This window comes from Xenopus laevis, chromosome 1L (assembly GCF_017654675.1).
Source record: "Xenopus laevis strain J_2021 chromosome 1L, Xenopus_laevis_v10.1, whole genome shotgun sequence".
NCBI lineage: Eukaryota > Metazoa > Chordata > Amphibia > Anura > Pipidae > Xenopus > Xenopus laevis.
In genome coordinates, this window is record NC_054371.1 from 71,316,168 (window position 1) to 71,338,328 (window position 22,161).

Genomic DNA, 22,161 nt, shown 5'->3' on the forward strand with positions numbered 1-22,161 from the left:
GACAGGGGGCAGGTCTGGCCTGGCGGGGCCCACTGGGTTTTTCCCGGTTTCCCACGGGGCCAGTCCAACCCTGCATCCAGACCCAATGCTGTATTTATGCCTGAAGTTTATTATGAAATATACGGCACTTTAAAGATCATCCAGCCTAATATGACAACTAGGCCTGTCATAATTTATATATATGTTACTCTCCAGCCTTTTTTACATTTGAATGTAGCTAATGGGTAAAAAAAATTGGGGATCCCTGCTCTAAAGTATATAGGCCTCATTTACTTTATCGTGACAACTAGAAAACATTAGTGCCTCATGCCTACACAGTACTTGTGACTACCTGCCTTTGAACTGACACACCTGTGCAAAAGCTAACATTCTGTGTTAAATAAATAGCACACAAACAACATGGTGGTTTGTTGATTTGTTGAATTTTGGCAAAAAAAACACAAGATATTCAGCTTGTTTTTTCAATATGCCTCTGGCAGTAAATGAATTGTTTTAAAACGGGTATGTACAAGAGTTATCAGACTCTATAGAATACAGTATGAATATACATGGTAAATATTTAATTACATGCTACTTATAACACATGCACATTCACAGTGGAGTCTGCTCATTATTTTTGCCATTTAAAAATGTTAATTGTATTAGAATCTTGTGTTTGCTTCACTTGCTGAAAACTGCACAACAGATTTACATTCTCAAGAAACCGCTGGATATTTCTGGCATTTCAGAATATAACAGTGGCATTTAGTCATTTGACAATAATCTTGAAATACTGCAGAAAACCCTATCATATCTGTTTACTTGCTATTAATGCCAGTCATTTTGCATTACTTTAGAAGTTTGTGGGGAGCTGTGAAAACTTCTAGAACGCCACAGGGTGGGCATTCCTGCCCTAGATTGTAAGCTCTTTTGGTACTAATGTGCATTTGTCACTTTTATTTGCATCCTTAACCCCCCCAGGATACAATCTTGCGGCTAACACTTTTTAAATAACATGCTGTATAACAACAATAAGAATAAAGATAATCTCTGGACTGTCGTAGTTGTGGACTTGTTTTCATGCTCACTTCTAGGCAATTATCATTATGGCATTCAAACCACAATCTATCTAGGGTTAATGACTTTATCAGCCTGATAACCGTTCAAATGCCAAACTCTAGAAAAGAAGAAAAAATAGTCATTTAAAATTCAACCTCCCCTCATTTGAAAGTACTGTTTCTATTTTTGCTGATGATACTAAATTGTGCAGAACTATAGGTTCCATGCAGGATGCTGCCACTTTGCAGAGTGTTTTGACTAAATTTGAAAACTGGGCAGCAAACTGGGAAATAAGGTTCAATGTTGATAAATGCAAGGTTATGCACTTTGGCAGAAATAATATCAATGCAAGTTATACACTTAATGGCAGTGTGTTGGGGGTTTCCTTAACTGAGAAGGATCTAGGGGGTTTTTGCAGATAACAAGGTGTATCATTCCAGGCAGTGTCACTCAAGCAAATAAAGTACTATCTTGCATAAAAAAGGGCATTAACTCAAGGGATGAAAACATAATTTTGCCTCTTTATAGGTCCCTGGTAAGGCCTCACCTGGAGTATGCAGTTGAGTTTTGGACTCCAGTCCTTAAAGGAGAACTAAAGCTTAACTAAAGATGTCGGCTAGCAATGTTGTACATTATGTTTTGGGCTTCTGTACTTGCTCAAGGCAACCACAGCCCTTTAGCAGAGCAGATATGTGTCTCTGAAGATGCCCCAGTAGCTCCCCATCTTCTTTTCTGCTGATTCACTGCATATGCTCTGTGCTGCTGTCACTTCCTGAGCTTAGGGACCCACTCACAATATACAGTACACATAGAATATACATGTCACAGTATAAGGCTGATTAGTAATTAATACAGATAATTACTACAAGGCAGCACAGAAACCAGTGCAATTAGCATCAGAATTTCATAATCAGCCTTGTAGTGTTAGTTTATATTACAGGCCAACCTCATTTTCTGCTCGATAATTTGCGATGACCCCTTAGCTTAACTTCTCAACAGCTGCTCAGAGCTCACTGAGCATGTGAATGTCACAGACACTTTCCAAGATGGTGACCCCTGAGACACATTTGATGTCCTGGATCATTGCTGCTATTGAGAAGCTGTAACTTTAGGCTGGTACAATAAGTTTATTAGGAAAAATATGGCTTTGCTATCCAAATTAATTTTTAGGGCTTAGTTCTCCTTTAAGAGGGATATGAATGAGCTGGAGAGAGTGCAGAGACGTGCAACCAAACTGGTTAGAGGGATGGAAGACTTAAATATGAGGATGTGATTGTTTTCTCTGGAAAAAAATGCTTGCTAGGGGACATTATTACACTTAACAAGTACATTAGAGGACATTATAGCAGGGGACTTTTTCCCCATTAAGAGGATCATCACAGCAGAGGCCATCCCTTTAGACTAGAGGAAAAGAACTTTCATTTGAAGCAGCATAGGTGGAATGCCCTGCCGGGTGATGTTGTGATGGCAGATTCTGTTAATGCTTTTAAGAGGGGCTTGGATGTTTTCTTGGACAAGCATAATATCCTATTATGATACCTAAATCTACATTTAGGTCCGAATGGTAAAAAAGTTTTTTTACTTCAATATTTAAATTTTTAGTTGAAAAAAAAAACTTTTGAGATTTATTATACCCAGGGGTTTAAAAAAATCAGAAAAGAGAGAGAATACTCCATCTTTAACCTGTCGAGGTCCCGTAAAAGTCAATGACAGAGGTCCTATTTGCTATTTGAAGATATTATTTTCTGTGCTGGGTTTCGTACTATAATCCGAACATTTTGGGCTTTTCTGACGATTTCACAAAAAATTCTGACTTTCAGGTGTCAAATACCAAAAAATTGATCAGATATTTAAGTGGTTTTTTAATGATAAATAAGGGTAAATTGCGGATGCTAGTTTGGTCGGTCTTTTTATTAAAAAAATCTGAAAAATTCTGATTTTGATAAATAACCCCCTTAAAATAGATACTGGAGTATATATAGTTTGTAAGTGTATGGAGGTGTCGGTGTGAGTGTGTGAGTGTGCATGTATGAACACTGGGTTTCATTTGAAAGGGTTCAACTAGATGGTCTTTTTCTTTTTTCAACATGATTTAACTATGTAACTACAATTTAATCTGTGTACAATCTGATATAATTCAGCATTCTTCTGGGACTGTGAATGCATTTAATCAAAAAGAGAATGTTTTCAGTCAGATGGCTGCAGTCTGCCAATAATTAGATGGGTATATGCTACGGTAGCACTGTGTGTTTATTTAAAATCAATTCACTAGTTACTTAGATCTTATGAAAAGATCAACAAACCCTAATTCATTTTCCCAACACGTTAGTCCTACTGTAATGTGTAACCGCTGTCTCTAAGGATTAACAGAGCAATAGGTGCTAAGACACAATGCTAAGCACTACTTAATTCTAAAAAAAAAAACACAGGACAAATGTGAAATACTGCAATAATGTTAAAAACAGAACGGCTTAATCAATGGAATGAGCTGGGATGGTAGATAAGAGAATTGTAAAGCACCCATTAACTGGATTTCTGCAAGACAACTTAAACTTTCTTATATCTGGCATTCATCAAATGTTCCTTTTACTTATAGTTTGTGCCTTTCTGTGGTATGCAAAGGTTTTCACAACAACAAAAACTACATTTCTAACCTCCCCCCATGGAGTACAGAACAAATATTCAACCCCTGCCCTACAACATATTCGTTATTTATTTTTACATTACACTCAAACAATGTGCACTATTGAAGGAAAATGATCATGTCAATTAATAATTTTGTAATATTGTCTGGATTATAAAACATAGTTGGGATTTGCCTATAATCGGCATCTACAGCTCCTACATCTTTGCCCTTCAGGGAGTGTCACCTAAGTCACCCTTGTCTTGGGAGTCAAAACCCATAGGCCCAGCTCAGCCTGTGCTTTCAAGAGACCTGAGATAAGATAGAAGGTAGCAGTTAAACTGCAACACTGGCACACCCATTATTAGCAATACTAGTGATTATGCCCTACAGGTAGCATTGCTAAATGACTGACCTAACTGAAAAGTAATCATCAAACCATTTCTTGACTATAGTACAGCAATTACTACTCAATAAGAAGCTGCAGGATATTTTGCAGCAAAGGAACTATTACATTCAGATGCATTGCTGTTATATCCATTAACCTCTGACTACATGGTCTTTGCTTTTTCCTTAAACTGCAGGTTTTGTTTTGGCAGGACTCTGAAAAAGAACATCAAGGACTGTATGAAGCATGTTGATCACACTGACAGAAGTAGAGAATTACATCAGTCACTAGGAATCCATGTATAATGACTAATGATCTATTGAGTGTACATCTGCTACTTATCCTCAAAATGTTTGTCAGATCCACCATACTCCCTTATCAAGACCCTTTTGTGTCTACAATAAACAATGCTCTGGTTCCTGGTGGACTTTTCTACCTTCTCTCCATCTGGTAAAGGCTCAGCAGACAGGCTTAGGTTCCATCTGATTATGACAAATATATAAATATATATCCAGGAATCACAACTCGTTAACCGCAGGAAAAAGCAGAAGTCCAGCTTAAGAGCAAACAAAGGATAAAGTGAAATCTATGGCCAATATCACAGCAAAATGTGATATACAGTATGGGTTTGTATGCGATTTACCATCTTGGTTAGCAATAAAACATCATCTCACCAGAAGCTGAACATGGAGTTGCCTTCAACAAACCTACATTGCCTGGTATCCTTTACCATGGTAAATGCATAAAGAGGTTCTTACGGCTTCAAGCTGTAAAAACTAAAATAAAATACTGGTGATGACGTGCAAAGGTTTCTGTGTAGTCAGTGTGAACAGCACTAAAGCTCACTTGAATGGCCCAAGCACTTGCATTCTCACACATGTCCACAAAACAGCTATAAGTGATAAAGTGACAAAGACTGTCTTTGTCTGCTGTTCATGGGCTAAATTGTACATGGAAAAAGAGCCATGAATATACCATAAATTATTGATATCCTTATAAACGGTGCTTAGTGATGTCATCGGTTTTATTCGCAGCTAAGTGACGTCATTTCTGTCACATGACTCAATGAAACTTGTGTATTATAATAAATAAAGTACCCCCTGTTGAAAAATGAGGATATTAGAAGTGATGGGCGAATAAATTCACCAGGCGCGAATTCGCAGCAAATTTTCACATTTTGCAAACACTGAATACATTCACGAAACTGTGAACGAAAATTCGCCGTTAAAAAATCTGTATTGGCAACAAAAAATTGGGCGCACATGAGAATAGTCGCGTGCATAAAAATAGTTTGGACCCCCATTGACTTTAATGCATTTGGACAATATAGGCACGTATAAAAATTGTTGTGGGAGTCAAAATTTACGCCCATTGACTTCAATGTGTTTCGAAAATTTTTCGCCGTTTTGCAAAACTGGACAAATTCACCCATCACTAGATATTAGAAGTCACCTCGGAGTTCCATGGCCTTTAAAAAAGCACTCAACCTCGCCCTTGTGTTTCTGTAACTTAATATATAATATAATATCCTTACATTTTACAAGAGGGGGTATTTTATTCACTATGTATTCTCACACCTCTATAACTGGTAATTAGATTTGATTTTCTTGTGAGAAAAATGTATTACTTTAATTTTCAGAGAATTTATATCCCTTTTAAGTGATTTGTGTGAACTTAAATCCGATTCAGTAGCTTATTGGCCTGTGTATGGTGCCAGCGAACGGGCCTGCCCAACCAATCTCTGGCTAAAAATTGGCCGGATATCGATTACCAGTATTGATTTTTGTCAGATCTTTTACTACATCTTTGTGTTTTATCGGCATAGTGGTAATTGTGATCCAATTATTAGCCTAAGGGCCTCAACGTGGGCATATCAGAGAAAGATCTGCTCATTTGATGATCTCGATACTGTAACTAAAACTGAATTCAGACCAAATATAAATGTTTAATACATTTCCTGCAGCCTTTTTCATTAACACAATAGACATATTTAGGAAATAATGTTGCAAAAAAGAGATTATCTTCTACTGCAGATTGTGTCAAACTGTCAGAAATAATTCAGTTCAACATATCCCAAAAGTCAAATACATTCGTAAAATGTAAAGTGTCCACAAGCCTAAGTGACTTGTTCCAAAACCAGCAGTTTGGTGATGTAAATAGCTGTAATTTGGGCTGCAAGAGAAAGGAAGGGAATCTAATCAAAACTATGTTAAAAATAAGTAAATCTTTTCAGATGGAAAATCAAATGTGTGTTTTAAATGAAATAAGTAAACTTCTGCATTGCTGCCCCATTAAAAAATAAAGTGGAAATGCATATCTCTTGTTTCTCTTACATTTTCTAGAGAGACCATTCAACTGATGTAACTCAACCAGAAAGGAGCATTTGGGTGTTAAAATCAGAATTCTTGGTTGAATTTAGGACTTGTGTGAAAGGTCATGCACATGTTGATTTTGGAAAATAACTATCTGACCTTGGGGTTAAAGTGGCAGTTTCCACACCATCACCTTGGTGGAGCCCTTACAGATTTCTTGTCCATCTGTACTGCCACCCACACTGAAGTATAAAACAAATGGTGGGCAATGTTTACGCACCATGTACAGGAGTAAATAACAGCGTCTTGAACGGAACTAAACTGAACCACAAGCTGCCCCAGCTATGTGCAATCTGCAGCAGATGCTAAAGTCTAAACACCATTTATTCCATTTAGATGTCATAATTATGATAATCCCAATGTGAGCACTCCTTAATCATAAAGGAACTGCTTTATAGCAAATTTTGTGAAAAAAAAAAAAATAGAGCATAGAATATGACTCAACTGCATTTTATCACAGGCCAAGGGACACATTGTATAAGTTCTGTTGAGGTTTGCCCCAGATGGCATGATGGGAGCTATGTTTCTGCAACAGCCAATTGCAGATCCTTGAACAAAACCAGTCCATTGCCATGAACAGAGTAAAAGAAGCAAATTGCCAATCTTTAGCTCTATACCGGTACAATGTAATGTGTAGAATATTAGCTACCTTTGTGATGCATTCAATAGTGATCAGGACATACTGTATATATATATATATATATATATATATATATATATATATATATATATATATATATATATATATATATATATATACAGTAGATTGGGTTCCACAGGGCAGGATCCTCCTTACTACTGTGTCTCTTGCCACATATACTAAATATACTTTGTACTTCTTTATATGCAAAACTTGTGTGTCTAAATGAGGCGTTCTAACGTGGGCAGCAATTTATTTACTGGAAAGGTGCAAGTCAATACCTGCATCTCTTGGTGGTCACAACAGAGCCACTGGCAAAGTGTGAAAAACATGATTGTTAGTGCCTGTTTTCTGATCTTTGCTCCCAGCCCCATGAGTTAGTGAGCCCTAGTGCCTTGCTGGTTTTAAACTGAAGTTTCCAGTTGTACTATGGTAAGGATACATTGCATCCCATTGTTTAAGCAAAACTACCACAACATTAATCGTGAAACACAATAAGGTGCTGCAAACCATTAGGACTGAACTCTGCGTTTTTGTTGATTTATTAGCAAAAATGGCCTAATAATGAAGTCTCTGCCTGGGCGACAGATTGAATTTCCTACAAACAAGTCATCACTGGATTTAATCTAATAAATTACTGAAAAAAGTTTATGCAGAGGTTAGAACTGGAAAAACTACCATTCACCATATGGAATTCAAAACATCTACAAAAGATCTGTTTATATCACTCAGATATCAGGTATCCCTTTTGTCACAGGATTAGTTTAGAGTATTGAATCATATTATAGGTGGCTTTATAATTAATATTATGTACCATTTGCAGAATCTCAAATGTAGTTTTTCCTGGTGCTATGTATATATTATTCAGGGGCAACATATTTCTCTGCAAGTATTTAAATTATTTTTGGTGTACTTATTAAAACCAATATGTTTTAGCTTCTGTGAGCTGCACTGTAAACTGCTGTTAAAGTATTTATATTTGCAAATTAGTGATGGACGAATCTGACCAATTTTGATTCGCTTAAAAATTCACAAAACTGCGAAAATTCGCTGAAATGCATTGAAGTCTAAGGGCAACATATATTTTTTTGTTGCACAACAAATTCCTAAAAAAAGTCCACACTCTAGTTCAAATAACCTACCACAACCAATTAGCAGGTAGCCTTAACTGGTCCACTGTTTAAAAGCAAACATTTGATCGGATGCAATTATTTAACAGATCTATTGCCAATGTTGTGCCTGTTATTACATTACCCTTATATGAACCTACATCTATCCATACTGCATTTATTGACCTCCACTTCTGCCCTTCTGCATGTTGCACAGTACAGGTATGGGATCCATTATCCGGAAACCCGTTATCCTAAATTATGGAAAAGCAGCCTCCTATAGACTGCATTTTATCGAAATAATTAAAATGTTTAAAAATGATTTCCTTTTTCTCTGTAATAGTAAAACAGTATAAAAGTCATAGGTGATCAAACAGCAGCAACCATGTATATTGAAAAGATGGATATAGCTGTAAGTATTTGTTTTTTATATATAGACCTTGAAAAATGTAGCCTTTGGCACTTCAGCTTTTGCAAATGTACACCACACCGAACCATCTGCTCACTAAGCTGCTGAGGGAATTTTAGGGGGTTTAGTTCTGCAACTTTTTACATATTGTGTAGTTTTAGTAATCAATTTAACTCTCCTCCCAAACCAAAAAATGAGAAATCCATTGCTTGGAAACTATAAGAGTTAAATACTTTTATCCTTCCTATAAAGTCCAATACATCTTCTCTGTTTATATGTAGTGGTTTAAAGTATATATGATTTTATCTTGGCAGAAAGTGTTTCAATGCTCTTAACTTTAGCTCTAAATTGGCTAATATTAAGCACTGAGAATTTGCAATTACTAGGTCTACATCTTATTTGGACGGCATCTGGATGGCTCAATTAGATTTGGGAGGAAGGGAAATGCTGGGTCACAATAGCATCTTTGACAGCAGCTGATGTTTTACTAAAAATCTAAAGCAATTCACAAAGGGCAGTCTCAGCCTCCCACCAACACAGACCATGAAAGTAAGACTAGCAAAAAAGTAAAAGGCTCTCCTGCTGAGCCTGTGAATAGAAGTGTGTTCCCATCATGTTGCAACATTTCCAACCCACAGAGGGAAAGATGTAGGAGCTAGACCTATTCGCTGTCTGTATGATCTCAAGTGATGAGAGAGCCGATTGACCATTTGACCTTATAAGGACCTCCTAAGAGTTCTTCCTCTACGTCCACTTTGCTTCTCTTCAAACCTTTAATAGACTTTGAACTGGGCACTTCCTACAACAAAAAGTCCTTCTCAGACGACTATTTCATTAAGGTTTCCTGGGGTTTGGACTGAGGTGACCAATCATAAGCCAACAAAAAGATTAGTGTGTCCGAACACAATGCGACTTGTGAGTAACCCTTCTGTGCCTTCCTGTAAAACAGTTAAGAGAACAGTACTGTGCTGTCAATGAAAGAATATACTACGACGCAGGGGGAAAGGATGATTTGAGGGGATATCTGCCACCCGTCTCAAATAAGTGTTCCTGAACAAAGAAGTGAATATTCCCAAAGAGAGCATTCTTGTGGGCTCATTAACCCGCATTTAAAGTCTATTATTAGCAGATTACAGTACTGCATCTGGTGATTAACATTTCTCAGATGAGTGGGGTGAAAGGCAGTTTAACAAATGTAACAGCTCCTCTCCAATGCTGATAACATGTGCAGCATCAAGTCACACTTCCCAATGCACTTTGCTATCATGGATATGGAAACTTGCTCTGAAAAAGGCTGCATGGGAAAATCTACACTACTGTTTATATGCCTACCATTTCTCTAACACGAGGCACAGCATTTCTGCCTGCTACTCTTGTCTTGGATGTGGGCATTTAACAGTTAGTTGTCATGTTTTTTGAGCTCATCCTGTACAGAAAATTGTATATGGCAGTCTCACAGTTCTCCAATGTCTGTTCATAAGTGCAAATCCTATAGCACTATAGGCATTGAATCCAAAACAGGGTTCAGTAGAAAACCATCAATTTCTACTTTAGCCAAATATTTGGTATTTAACTAAAACACAATACTAGTAGGCTAATGTAGTATAAAGCCTTAAAGGGTTGGTTCACCATTAAGTTAACTTTTAATGTTATAGAATTGCCAATTTTAAACAACTTTTTAATTGGTCTTTATTATTTTTTTTATAGTTTTTTTTAAATTATTATTTATTTATTTATTTGAATGGGAGGGTCACTCACCCCATCTAAAAAACAAATGGTTTGCAAGAATACAATTTTATTGTTATTGCTACTTTTTATTACTCGTCTTTCTATTCAGGCCCTCTCCTATTCATATTCTAGTATCTTATTCAAACGAGTGCATGGTTGCTAGGGTCATTTGGACTGAAATTGCAAACTGGAGAGCTACTAAATAAAAAGCTAAAAAACTTAAAAATTGGACATAATAAAAAATGAAAACCAATAGCTAATTATCTCAGAATATCACTCTCTACATTATACTATAAATTAGCAAAAAGGTGCACAACCCCTTTAATCAGCAGGTTGCTTTAACTGGTCAGCTGTTTAAAAACAAGTATATGATTGGTTGCTATGAGTTACTAGACCTGGCCAAACGTAGTGCATTTTATTACGTCACCCTGTTAACGTGATGCCACTTCGAAGCATTAAACAACTATAGGTGACACATTTTTCTTTATAAAAGATGCACTTTGAGCTTGGATAAGGTAACTCAGACTTGGTTTGGAATTGGCATCTTTTGTATTAGGCCAAATTTAAAGATTACTGATTCCCTGCATTTCTGATATTTTAGCTCTACCCAAGAGTATCTCTTGTCTGTAGACCACCATCTAAATACACTGATGTATGGCTCAGTAAGGAGGCTGAAATACTGCCTTTATTTTTTGCTGTTGTTTTACCATATAAGATAGAAACCTGCGCAGATCTGTTTTTTAGACCTGCGCCCAACCGCACCTGCTTTCCCTAAGCCTGAACTGGACCCACTTACCCGCTTTCTCAACCCCATGGCTTTCCATCCGACCAGCTCCCTGCAAGGATTGCAACATGGACGAAAAGTGATGTCACATTAACTGGAAATTACATCACAGTGATCGATTTTTACATTAGTAAGCTTCGATTTTTGCCTATTACCCCTGGAATGGCTACCTGTAGCACACCCCACTGCAGCAGATCGGGTACCCATGGGCCACTGCATGGTGGGCACATGAAGTATAAGCTAGCCAAATCATGATTGTTTTGAGGGTATTCCGCAGGTACCCGAGTCGCTGCACTACTACTATAAGGAGAAAATGTGTGCAAATACAAATTACATATAAGTTGTAAGTGCAGTAACAGCCAGCTTTGTTTTTTTGTCTTCCTCCTGAATTGCAAAGTTGATAAAATCCAGAATTTTATGAATGCATCTTAATTAACTCCTCTAGGTGTACTTTCCTTCTCAATGAAGGGGAGAACATCACAGCAAATAAAGATGAATTAGTCTGAATAGAAACAAGAAACAAGTGTGTTTCTTCAGAAAGGTGCACATGTAGCACAGCTGCCCATAGTTGTGATGTGATGGAAAGGAAAGGGGCTGTTTTTCTTCACAGTTATGAATCAGGGAACTTCAAAGGTCCTTCTTCTAAACATTACAGGGTTCACTCACCTTGAAAATTTAGTGAGAAAATAAACAAACCTGTTATTGTATGGATAAGAGGAGGATAAAAGCTGAGCTGCTATAAATTTTGAGAAGTATGCTTATATAAAACTCATCTAAAAAGACATACAGGTTTTGCATCTGTACCATAAAGTCGTAACCTTTTGGGGGTTATTTATTCAAGTCCAAATGGCAAAAACTTAAAAAAATTTAAGTTTTTTTTACTATAAAATCCAAATAGTTGGTGAAAAAAACCTCAAATTTTTCAGAATCCGAAAAATCCAACATCTCAGACCTGCTGAGGTTGTATATAAGTCAATGGGAGAGGTCCTGACGATATCCTGATCTGCGCTGGGTTTCGTGCAGTAAAGATTTTGTGGTTTTTGGGCAAAAATCCGAAAAATTAGTACAATTTAAATTTTCGGGCAATTTTAACCTGTTTATTTTTTGCCCACTGGATATTTTCAGCAAAATGTATTGATAAATAAGGAGAAATAACCCATGTGGATTTGGTCGGAGTATATTTTAAAAAATGAGATATTTTCAGATTTTGATAAATAACCCTCCTTTATGTACAGAAGGAAAAGTCTGTATTAGAGATGCAGCGAATCACTCATTTTAGTATTTAGCTGAATGTCACATGTTTGACCAAATATCTAAAGGGATACCAAACTGAAAATTATTTAAAAATGCCCCAATCTATTAATAACTGCTGCTTTCAGTTGTCCATAGCATTTAAAGTTACATGAGTTTGATCTGTTGACCACTAATGCTTCTGTCATATATGAATCCATTAAAAAGTTCCTGGATTCAGCCAAATCTCAAACCATTTAATGCATCCTTAGTCTAAATGGCACACTCAGTCACTGCAAGCTAAGAACAGGCCCCAAAGGTAAGTTCTCACTAACGATTTTGTCACTCACTTTTTTTGTCGGGTGAATTGCTCAGATTTTCTTTTAAAGTTGTTTTCACTGATTTTAAACTGAGTTTGATCTAATTGTTAGGTGAAATTCTTTGTATTAGCAGCCATGCCTTTGCTTTCAAAATTAAAAAAAAAAAATCTCAGCTGTCCTGCTGAGATTACCAGCTATCTGGTACACTTTCAGTCTTGCTCACCTTATTTCCACCAAATTGCTTATTGTCTGGTCAAATATCATTAATGTGGTGGAATGTCAACTGTATCCTCTATGCCATTTGCACTGGAAAACTCAGAAAAGTTACACTCTGTATAAAACTCTGTGTGGGAGCTCTGCTATTTTATCCTTGGCAGCTTTTAATGTCGAGTATGTCTTCTAAAAAGTATTTGTCAAAGAATTCTCCGGCAGCAACACGGCACCAGTGGGAGCTCAATTCTTTTCCTGTCACTTTCACTATATCAGTATTTATTGATCCGAGAGGTATGAAATTCTGCAGAGCTATTCCACAGACCTGTGCTTTGATTAAATGGATCATTGGCAGCTTAGGTTTCATGACTCTGGCAACAGGTTTTGCCCTAGATAAATGTAATCATTGCAAAGCCGTACTACAGCTGAATATACTCAGTGCCAGCTACTATTAGCAAGAACCAGGAAAATTATTTAGAAAAGAATAGCAGTTGTCTGAATCTGGATGACTTGCAGATAATGACTTGCCTGGAAAAGAAAGCACACTGTAAGCTCCTACCCTATGTATAATCATTCTGGTCCTTTCCATATAACAAGATTCAGTCTGACTGTCTTTGCAGGTATACCATGTGCAATATGTATCAAGACATTGACAAACAATCATCCATTGTATGTGAATCTAGTAAACAGCTGTCTCTGAACAGTTCCCTTGCCTCTATGCTTCCTATTTCTAGGGGTGATGTCAGCTCTCACATAGTTTCCTATCAGGAAGCAATTGGCTGTCTGAGGCCAGAGACAGTCAGGGGAACTCTAGTCCATGCAGCGATGGCTTGAAGATATCAACGTGAGCCTGCTAAATCATGTGTAGTTGGCACCTGTACTTACCCACTTTAGCAGTGTACATTCATTTGTTGTGCATATAACTAGCTTCTTGCCTTCAGGGCCATCACTAGAGTGGCCTAGATCAATGCAGTTATGCTAGGTTGCAAATATAAATCAGACACATCCAACCTGTGACCCTCCTATTGTTACTGAACTGCAAATTACATTCCCAGCATCATCATAGAAGCTTTCAAAAGTTTGACAACGAGCCCCATGGTCAATGACCTGCCCGTGTTCATTCCTTATCGGAAGGCCCTTTGCTGAGTGCACTCTGGGATATCTAGATTTTTAGGAATGTGATGTTCACAGGATGCCTGTTCTGGTGTGCAATCTATATTACAGAAGCAATCAAAGAAGTAAAGTGCACACTAAAATATGGAACCATGCTTATTCTGGCAATTAGCATGCTAGGATAGCGAATCCTGCCAACTTGGCATCATATTTTCTAGGTTCTGAACTGCCTTTGTTCTTGACCCTCAAGTGTCTACACAGCTTTGGTACCAGAGTCTAGGCTCTGCACTGCTTTGGTACCTAACCCTCTAGGCTTTGAAATTATTAAGTACATGATCCTGATGCTATACACTCCTTGAAACTCTAGCCTCTGTGCAGACTTTGTCCCTGGCCTCAAGGCTCTGCAATGATTTGGTACCTGTTCCTCTAGGTTTTGCACTGCTTTTTTACCTGACCCTCTAGGCTCTGGGCATCTTTTTTTCCTGACCACAAGGTTCTACACTTCCTTGGTACTTGACGCTCTAGGCCCTGTTTTTGTTCCTGACCCTTAAGGCTCTGCAGTGTAGAGTCTATATGACCTGATACTTGACTCAAGATTTAATGAAACATTTTTAAAAACTGACTCTGTAAATATTCAGATTTGCTAGGCATATTTAGGCATAAACTGGCCACAGATCTTCCAGATTTATTTTCAAAGTTTACTAAATATTACCCTTATTATGGTATAATTCTCCTTTGAAATGATTATTGTTGATAAATGCCATTCCATTTTTTTAGATATAAATTCTTTTTCCATTTTTAAGTTCTTAAGCCCAGGCATAATAAATGTATTTCAAAGATGAATCCTTCAACATGCTCCTTCTTTCTATGGTAGCTGTAATCCGATTTAAGGATAATGTTTCATACAACACCATCAATCCCAGTGCTCACATCACAAAGACCAAAGCATCTGGCTGGAGCCCAGCGATCTTGACATGATGCCCGTGTGCGCACTCAGAACGTGTGGGGATAAGATATGCGTGATCACATACACAGGAGACCAATCAAGGGCTTTAGCATTTCCAGTCACATTTGCCACTCTATGTTGTCAAGTGGATAAAGAAAGAAAAAACTGATTCAAAGTTCAGCTGTGTCAACTGGATTTCAGCAGAATAAAACAAAATATTATTCTTCACGAGAATTAGAAATGAGCCTTATTACCATCACAAGGACCAGAATTAAAACATGCATTTCAAACCACACAAAAAAAATACTTTAGATATGCTCCATCTCTTTGTAAACATTCCAGTTTCTTCATGACTTCAGGTTACCAGCTTCAATGTAAAGACGAATTGCAAATCTTTAAAAGGTTTGAATTAAAACCCAAACACCTTCAGTATGTTTGCCAGTATTCCTATAGAATTTCAGATAGTTTAAATTATTAAAAAGAAACTATATTTGTATTGGTTAGAAATACGAATTGTCAAAATAAAGATGATTGGTGCCACTGAACACTAGGGGGTTATTAACTAAACTTGTCATGTTTTTTAGGGGCAAAAGTTTTTAGGGCTTTTTTTTAAAAATTGAATTTTTCGAGATGTATTAAAACCCTATGCTGCAAAAAGTTAGAATCTGAAAATCCAACTTCTAAGACATTCCGAGGTTGTATATAAGTCAGTGGGAGAGGTCCTTATCCTATTTGGAAGTTTCTGTGAACTGTGCTAGAATTAGCCCAAAAATCCAACTATTTATGGCAAAAAATTCTGGCCTTTTGCGAAAAAGACCAAAAAAACCGAGGGATTTTAGGAAAAACTCAGAATAAATCGTATGATTTGGGTTTTCGCTCCATTTTATCGACTTTTTCTGCGATCTGATTAAATCAAGCTTTTTTAATAATAAATAAGGTCAAATTGTGGATTCTAGTTGAGTCTGACTTTTTTTAATGAAAAAAATCAGAAACATTAGAATTTTGATAAATAACCACCTAGGTGTGAATCTGGTGCTGTACATGAATTAAGCTTCTGTCTAAGCAAAAATTATGACTTCCACTCATCTGTGCAAATTCAAATATCCCCTCTCATTTTATGGGTAAGTATAAAAAAAATGGAACTTTAAACATAATTTAAATAAATAAAATAATAAATAAAGAGTACTGGTGCATGTAAGCGTCTAATGAAAAAATAAATATGTGTAAGCCATTTACTATATAATAATCAAAATTATGTATCCCTTTGTCTTAAATACAGATTCAGTCCACTTGGAAATAACGATATAACGATTTAGTTGGCTACTAAAGAATGAAAGCTTCAGACTAGGAGAAATGTTCCAGGGCTTCCTATAGTGGTTCAGTGTTCTTTAGATCTGGTAATTAGGTAGGTCACACTTACTGGGCAGGAAATAGATTTGTCTAACGTCACGCAATTAGTGTCATAGTGACACTTTCAGACCCACTTTCACACTGGGAGGGGAGAAAATCACTCAATGTTTAGGTCCTTTTATTAAAAAAAGTGACTTGACCACTAATGGCTCTCACCCCAACCATAACATTTTTGTTTTGGGATCTACAGTACTGGGAATGAGGGACCATGTGGTACTCAGCAACAATCATTACTGGGAAAGATAGGTCTAATCAAAGCCTGTCTAGCCAGTCTAGCCCCTGCACACTTGCTAATCTGACCACCCTCCCACCCTTCAATTGCCAGTCCCCTAACACCCCTGACATGAACTGAGCCCCCAACAATTGTGCCCTAGGCATGTGCCTACCCTCTCTACCCCTAGATATGGCTCAGGGTCTAAGCTTTAACTTGATATCTGTTTAAAAGTAAACATCTTATTGGTAGCTATGGGATACTGCACCTTGATAAACGTTATCCCTCTTATTATATATGGAGAAATCTCTCCCAGAAAATGGACATTAATGCTATAACTGATCCACCATCAGTTTTTATATCTGACTGTTATACTACTTTTCAGCAGTTTTCTCCAAATATAAACCTGTATGGATGTAGGAGAAAATAATAAATAGACTCTTTAGATCATATCTTTCTAAATTGTGCCTGGGCCTCTCAAGCTGTCACAACTCAAGCCCCCACCCCCAAAATGGCCAGTTAAGCTTGGAGGGGGGGCACAAATCCCTTAGAAAAATAAGCTATTATATTTGAACTTCCACAGTTTAATTGCCTAGTTTATTCTACCAGCTCTGTTACACGATTATATTTTCATTGCTAATTGTGATCATTGTTATTTATATGGCAGTAATTAGATTTGCAGCACTTTCAAAGAAAAGGATTTATAACAAACATGGATTTTAAAATGAAATAGGAGGATGAGAGACAACTTGTGAAGCTGTATATACATTAACATTACAGCCAAATTATTACAGAAGAATTGTTATGTAAGCATGAGCATTAAGACTACTGCTCGTCGGCTTGTCTGTTTTTTGCGTTACACAACAACGTAGAGAGTTCTTATGGTAGCACAGTGTTAGAGATTGCCACAGCTCTGCATTTTGTTAATTATCAGGTTGAACCATCTGCAGTATCCCCACTGGCTTCTGGACTATCAAGATAGCAAATGTTTTGCTGCTCACTTGAGATCTATAAACACTGTTCTGTCAAATCAATAGAATCTGCAGGCACAGATATGAATTTGTGTATAACAAAATATCTGAAAAATAGCTGAACCCTTGCATTGCAGAACAATGCATGGTACAACTGGTCACTGAGCATCAATAAGAGATAGCAGGATGGGAGAAGTACTTTGGGTGAGCAATAGGAGGCAATACGAATTGCTCAACATATGACATTGAGATTCCAGAAAAATCAATAAAATATTTGCTCATTATCAGAGCTGAAGAAGCAGCCAAACATGAAGCTAAATTGAAAGTTGTTAAAGGTACTTGGAATTTAGAAAATAATTGGGAAGAACACCGACCACACTCATGACATCATTTGCCCCTGTTCGTTCTGCCATTTGTGTTCAATTGTTAAAACGTGTATTTGTTTGGGCCAGCCAAATCCCAAACTGGTCATATCATGGCACATAGGGTAAAAATAAGTAATTTGCATACCCTGGCGATGTTTCCAGTTTCACAGTAAAGGTATAGGGACGCTGGATTATTAACCAACACTAGACCAATGTTCCTCAGTGTAGCAAACAACAGCAACAGAAAATTTGATTCATATGACAGCAGACAAACCAAATCAAAATGCTGCAGTTATAGTTGCCAGATCTGATCAGTTAAGTAAATAATCCGCAACGGTTTTCTCTTCCAACTCATGAAGCAAATCCTTCAATCCATTCAATATAATCTTAATATTCAATTTTCATCATTATTCCTTATTTATTCTTTTCCCACCTGGGTCTTTTCAACCCCTGGGTCTTTTACTGGTCTTTTCAACACTGTAGCTGATGAAGTACCACCATCATGGATGGATATAGCGGACTCATCAAGGATAATAAGAAGGAAATATATATTGTTGCAAAGGTGGTTCTAGGATAAGTACCACTCATAAATTGAGGACAGACAGCATTACTCCTCTGTAAAGATATTTTCAGAAGTCAAGCAATATCTACATGTACTGTGCCTTGTCTTTAAGGGGTACAAATTGGGTCAACTAACTACGGCAAAGTTGGGCAAGACAGTGACAGTAGAGCAAGAAGACTGTATCGCCTTATCAGCATTGTCCTAGCTTTGAAAAATGTATAGAGCAAAACATACTAAAGTTTGGGGCTTACTAATTCATGGCACAACCATAGTTTTTATAGTAGTATCTGTGTCATCACATAACTCTGCAGATTTGCACTAAAAATGTATTTGACTGCATACACATCAGCCTGGATTGGATGACTATATTAGAAAACTGCCGGCATTTAGCTATATGTTTCCTGTAGGCAATGACAATAACAGTGGTAAATAGGAACTTTTTTAGATCATCTTAAGGCAAAAAAAATCTGCTTCTTCTCACCAGTCCTGTATAATGATGTAATGTTATACTCTAGTGGCAGCAGAACAGAAATGCACAATTCCCTGCATGCACGTAAGTAATAGAGAGCTCTAGAACTAGCATCTGCAGCTAGATCCCTGGTAATGAGAAAACCATAGAAAACCTAGAAATGACAATTTGTGGATTCCGTTTGACAGCCCAATTTTATGTACTACAAATGAGACAACTGGGAGAAAAGACTATAATCACTAGCATATTGTAGTTCATTCTGAATCTGTAATTTGAAATACTGTATAAGGTTCTAAATAATGAACCACAAGATGATGAGATGACCCAGACAAAATATAAACCTTGCAAATAGAAGGTAAACAATGAGTTTGATAAAGCTGTTTGTGAGCAGAGTTGGTCTAAAGCTACCAAGCTGCGGTTATACTAATCCATTCCAGCTAATATAATGGATTATGTTTCCAAGCAAGACAGCATGATAGCACTCTGCCAGGGGTATTGTATAGAGCACCAACTGTCACAGGCTGTTTCATTCCTTGAGGCCAGCACTCTGTCATGCAGGCAGCGTTTGTCACAAGTTAGTCCCCGCTGCCACATGCACATAGAGAAACAGACCCACCGAATTCCTGCTCTAAACATAGCCTTTCATTTCACACAAGGACCCTGAACGGTCATTCATCAATCCTTTCTGCACAATGTCACTGTGTAAAGCCAGATCTGTGATCTTACTCTCATTATTCTGTGGTACAGACAGTGCTTGCACCCAATCTGGTCATTATCACCTAGGGTGGAAAATTAAGCAGAACAAGACTGGCTCATGGCTGAGGAATAAATCAGATAGAAATGTAACCACTACATAAATTGTTGGATTGATTGAAGATATCAGCACACCAAAAGCCTCAAATACAAACAAATTGCTTTGCTTTCATTGATATAAAAATATATATTATTATGATCAGTTACATTTTAATCTAAAGTGCACTATTATGGTAAGTATTTATCAGAAACCTGTTCATAAGAACTGTGTAGAAAACTATCGCTGTAGTCAATGGGGCATGACTTTAGCTTGATCACAGCATAATCACTATACAAACACCTTTGCGTCCTGTGGACAACTGTTATGATCACAGTTACCTGCTGGGCAGTTGCAGTCTGCTGGTGCTTCTCTTGAGATTCGGAGCTTTGCCATGTGTTCATAGGACCTCTGCAGGAATAAATTTAAAAAGTTAGGGTCTTATGTGACTGAAACAAAAGCTTGATGGATTTCACAGTCATCCACTGGATTCAACCTGAACAAATTTACGGACAGGAGCTACAACAATATATAAACAACTCTGCTAAGTCTTAATCCCTTGGCCAAGCTTGTGGGGAGAGAAATGTATAGGGTAACATGAGAGCACAAAGTTAAGTCTGGAGGGGCTTTATATGTTTTAAGTAGTACATTTTAGTAGTACAAAGAGCGACCATACGTACATAAGAACATCAACATTTTTACAGATTTTATTCAGCCAAACAAGAAGAAATGTGTCGCTTTCCTATAGCCTTTGGAATGACTTCATATGTGATATGCCAGAAGACTCGTTTATGGTCGTTATGTGTTTTTATTCATATGCACTGAGTATTGTATAGAGATCAGCAAAGTGATGTGGAGTGCCACAGGGCTTGAGTTTAACCAAAACTGCTAGTACATAAAATGGTTGTACAGAATCTTGAAATGCTCAGATATCACCGATGTTATTAGCTATTAAGAACGTTAATTTACTGTATAGAACAATTTCTTGTAGTGAGTCAGTGGCAGAGAGGGTACAGGGTTCTGTTTCAAACCCAATCATACCAAAGCATGTGGTGTTTTTCTTCCTGGCTATTATAGTTATCACATCTTTGGTGATGTTGCACCAGAGGAAGGACCTTTGGGGTCTGAAACATGTAGTGGGTCAATAAAAAACTAAAATTTTTTCACATTTGAAGACTCTCCAGTTTTCTACAAGATCCATGATACAGCTGTGAAGATGGCATCTCCACTAATCTGTTGAAGAGTCTGACTATTAAGTCTTTTGGAGGATCGCTTGGGAATAAATCCTGTGTGAATTACTATAAGGGCTATCCATGAAGTAGCTCAAGGTCCATAGTCCCTATTGGGTCCAGTGCCAAACTTCAGCAATGTTCCAGCAAGATAAGAATGGATAAGAAGCAGGAGTGGGGCCAGGGCTAGAGGGCTATGTTAAAGGGCAGGGCAGATCGTTAGTCACTATTAATCAACCCCAGCACACAGTGCTACCCTCTTGCTCTCCGTCCTTCCAGCCCATGCAGTTCTAATGAGGACAGTTCAGAAAGTTTTCTGAACTGTCTAAGTAAGTTCATATTCTAAGTAAGTTGCAAACATTCTTTACTAGAATATTTTTGTTTAGGTTGGTGGACGTTTAACTATTCTTTATTGTTGGTCTACTGTTTTACATCAGCCTTGCATTCAAACCTATAATTGGCTCCAGTGATTGTTGACTATAAACTATAGGACACCTGTCTCTTAGTCCTATTGACCATGTATAGACAAAGTATCTATTCCTGTGATATACAGTTCCCCCCATACTAGGTACAGCTGAGATATGTGGTACAATTCCATTATGAAATGACACCATAGTAGAGGAAACAAAAGACATAGATGGTTGCTATGGCCACTTACCCAATTAACAAACTAATGATCTGAGTGGAAGAACACATGGGAACAAAAGTAGGAGAGAGAGGAAGTATAATGAAAAATTACAAAAAACGCAATATGAATTCAAGGCCAAAAGACAGATAAATATTGTCTTCAGTCTTTTAAAATGTTTAAAGAAGTTCCTCTTTCAGGTTTATACGATTCCAAGATAGGAATACTTTTACACAAATTTTGGCTGAAATTTTTTTGCCTAAATGGTCACAGTCGCTTAAGAATCAAGCCAAACTTGTTGTATGCTACATGGGATACTGGGAGATTAATGCTGGATGCCATACAAAACCAGGATAAAATCATGTAAAATCAGGGAAAATGTAAAATATAACAATATACATTTTCTCACAAATCAATATTTAAGTAATATTTCCATAGAACAGAATGCTAACAATGCTATTATGGATGTAGATCATCATTGGACATCATCGCTAAAACTAGACCTTGCATTAGAAAAGTATGGGCACTCCTGTCCTACATCTACTATTCATATCCATAACATTACATTTCTGTAGTATCTGTATATTAAACATATTTGCAGACAAGGCTCTCTTAAAAT

The 22,161-nt window shown here is 37.2% G+C and overlaps 1 protein-coding gene across 15 annotated transcripts in view; it reads right to left on the reverse strand.

Moving 5' to 3' along the window:
• The window catches only part of LOC108710147 (collagen alpha-1(XXV) chain), a 240,338-nt gene that overhangs the window by 215,502 nt on the left and 2,675 nt on the right, over positions 1-22,161 (reverse strand). For all 15 annotated transcript variants that reach the window (XM_018251275.2, XM_018251222.2, XM_041590048.1 and 12 more), the window contains exon 2: positions 20,030-20,099. In XM_018251275.2, the coding sequence (XP_018106764.1) occupies positions 20,030-20,099 (70 nt within the window). The remainder of the gene's footprint in view (positions 1-20,029; positions 20,100-22,161) is intronic.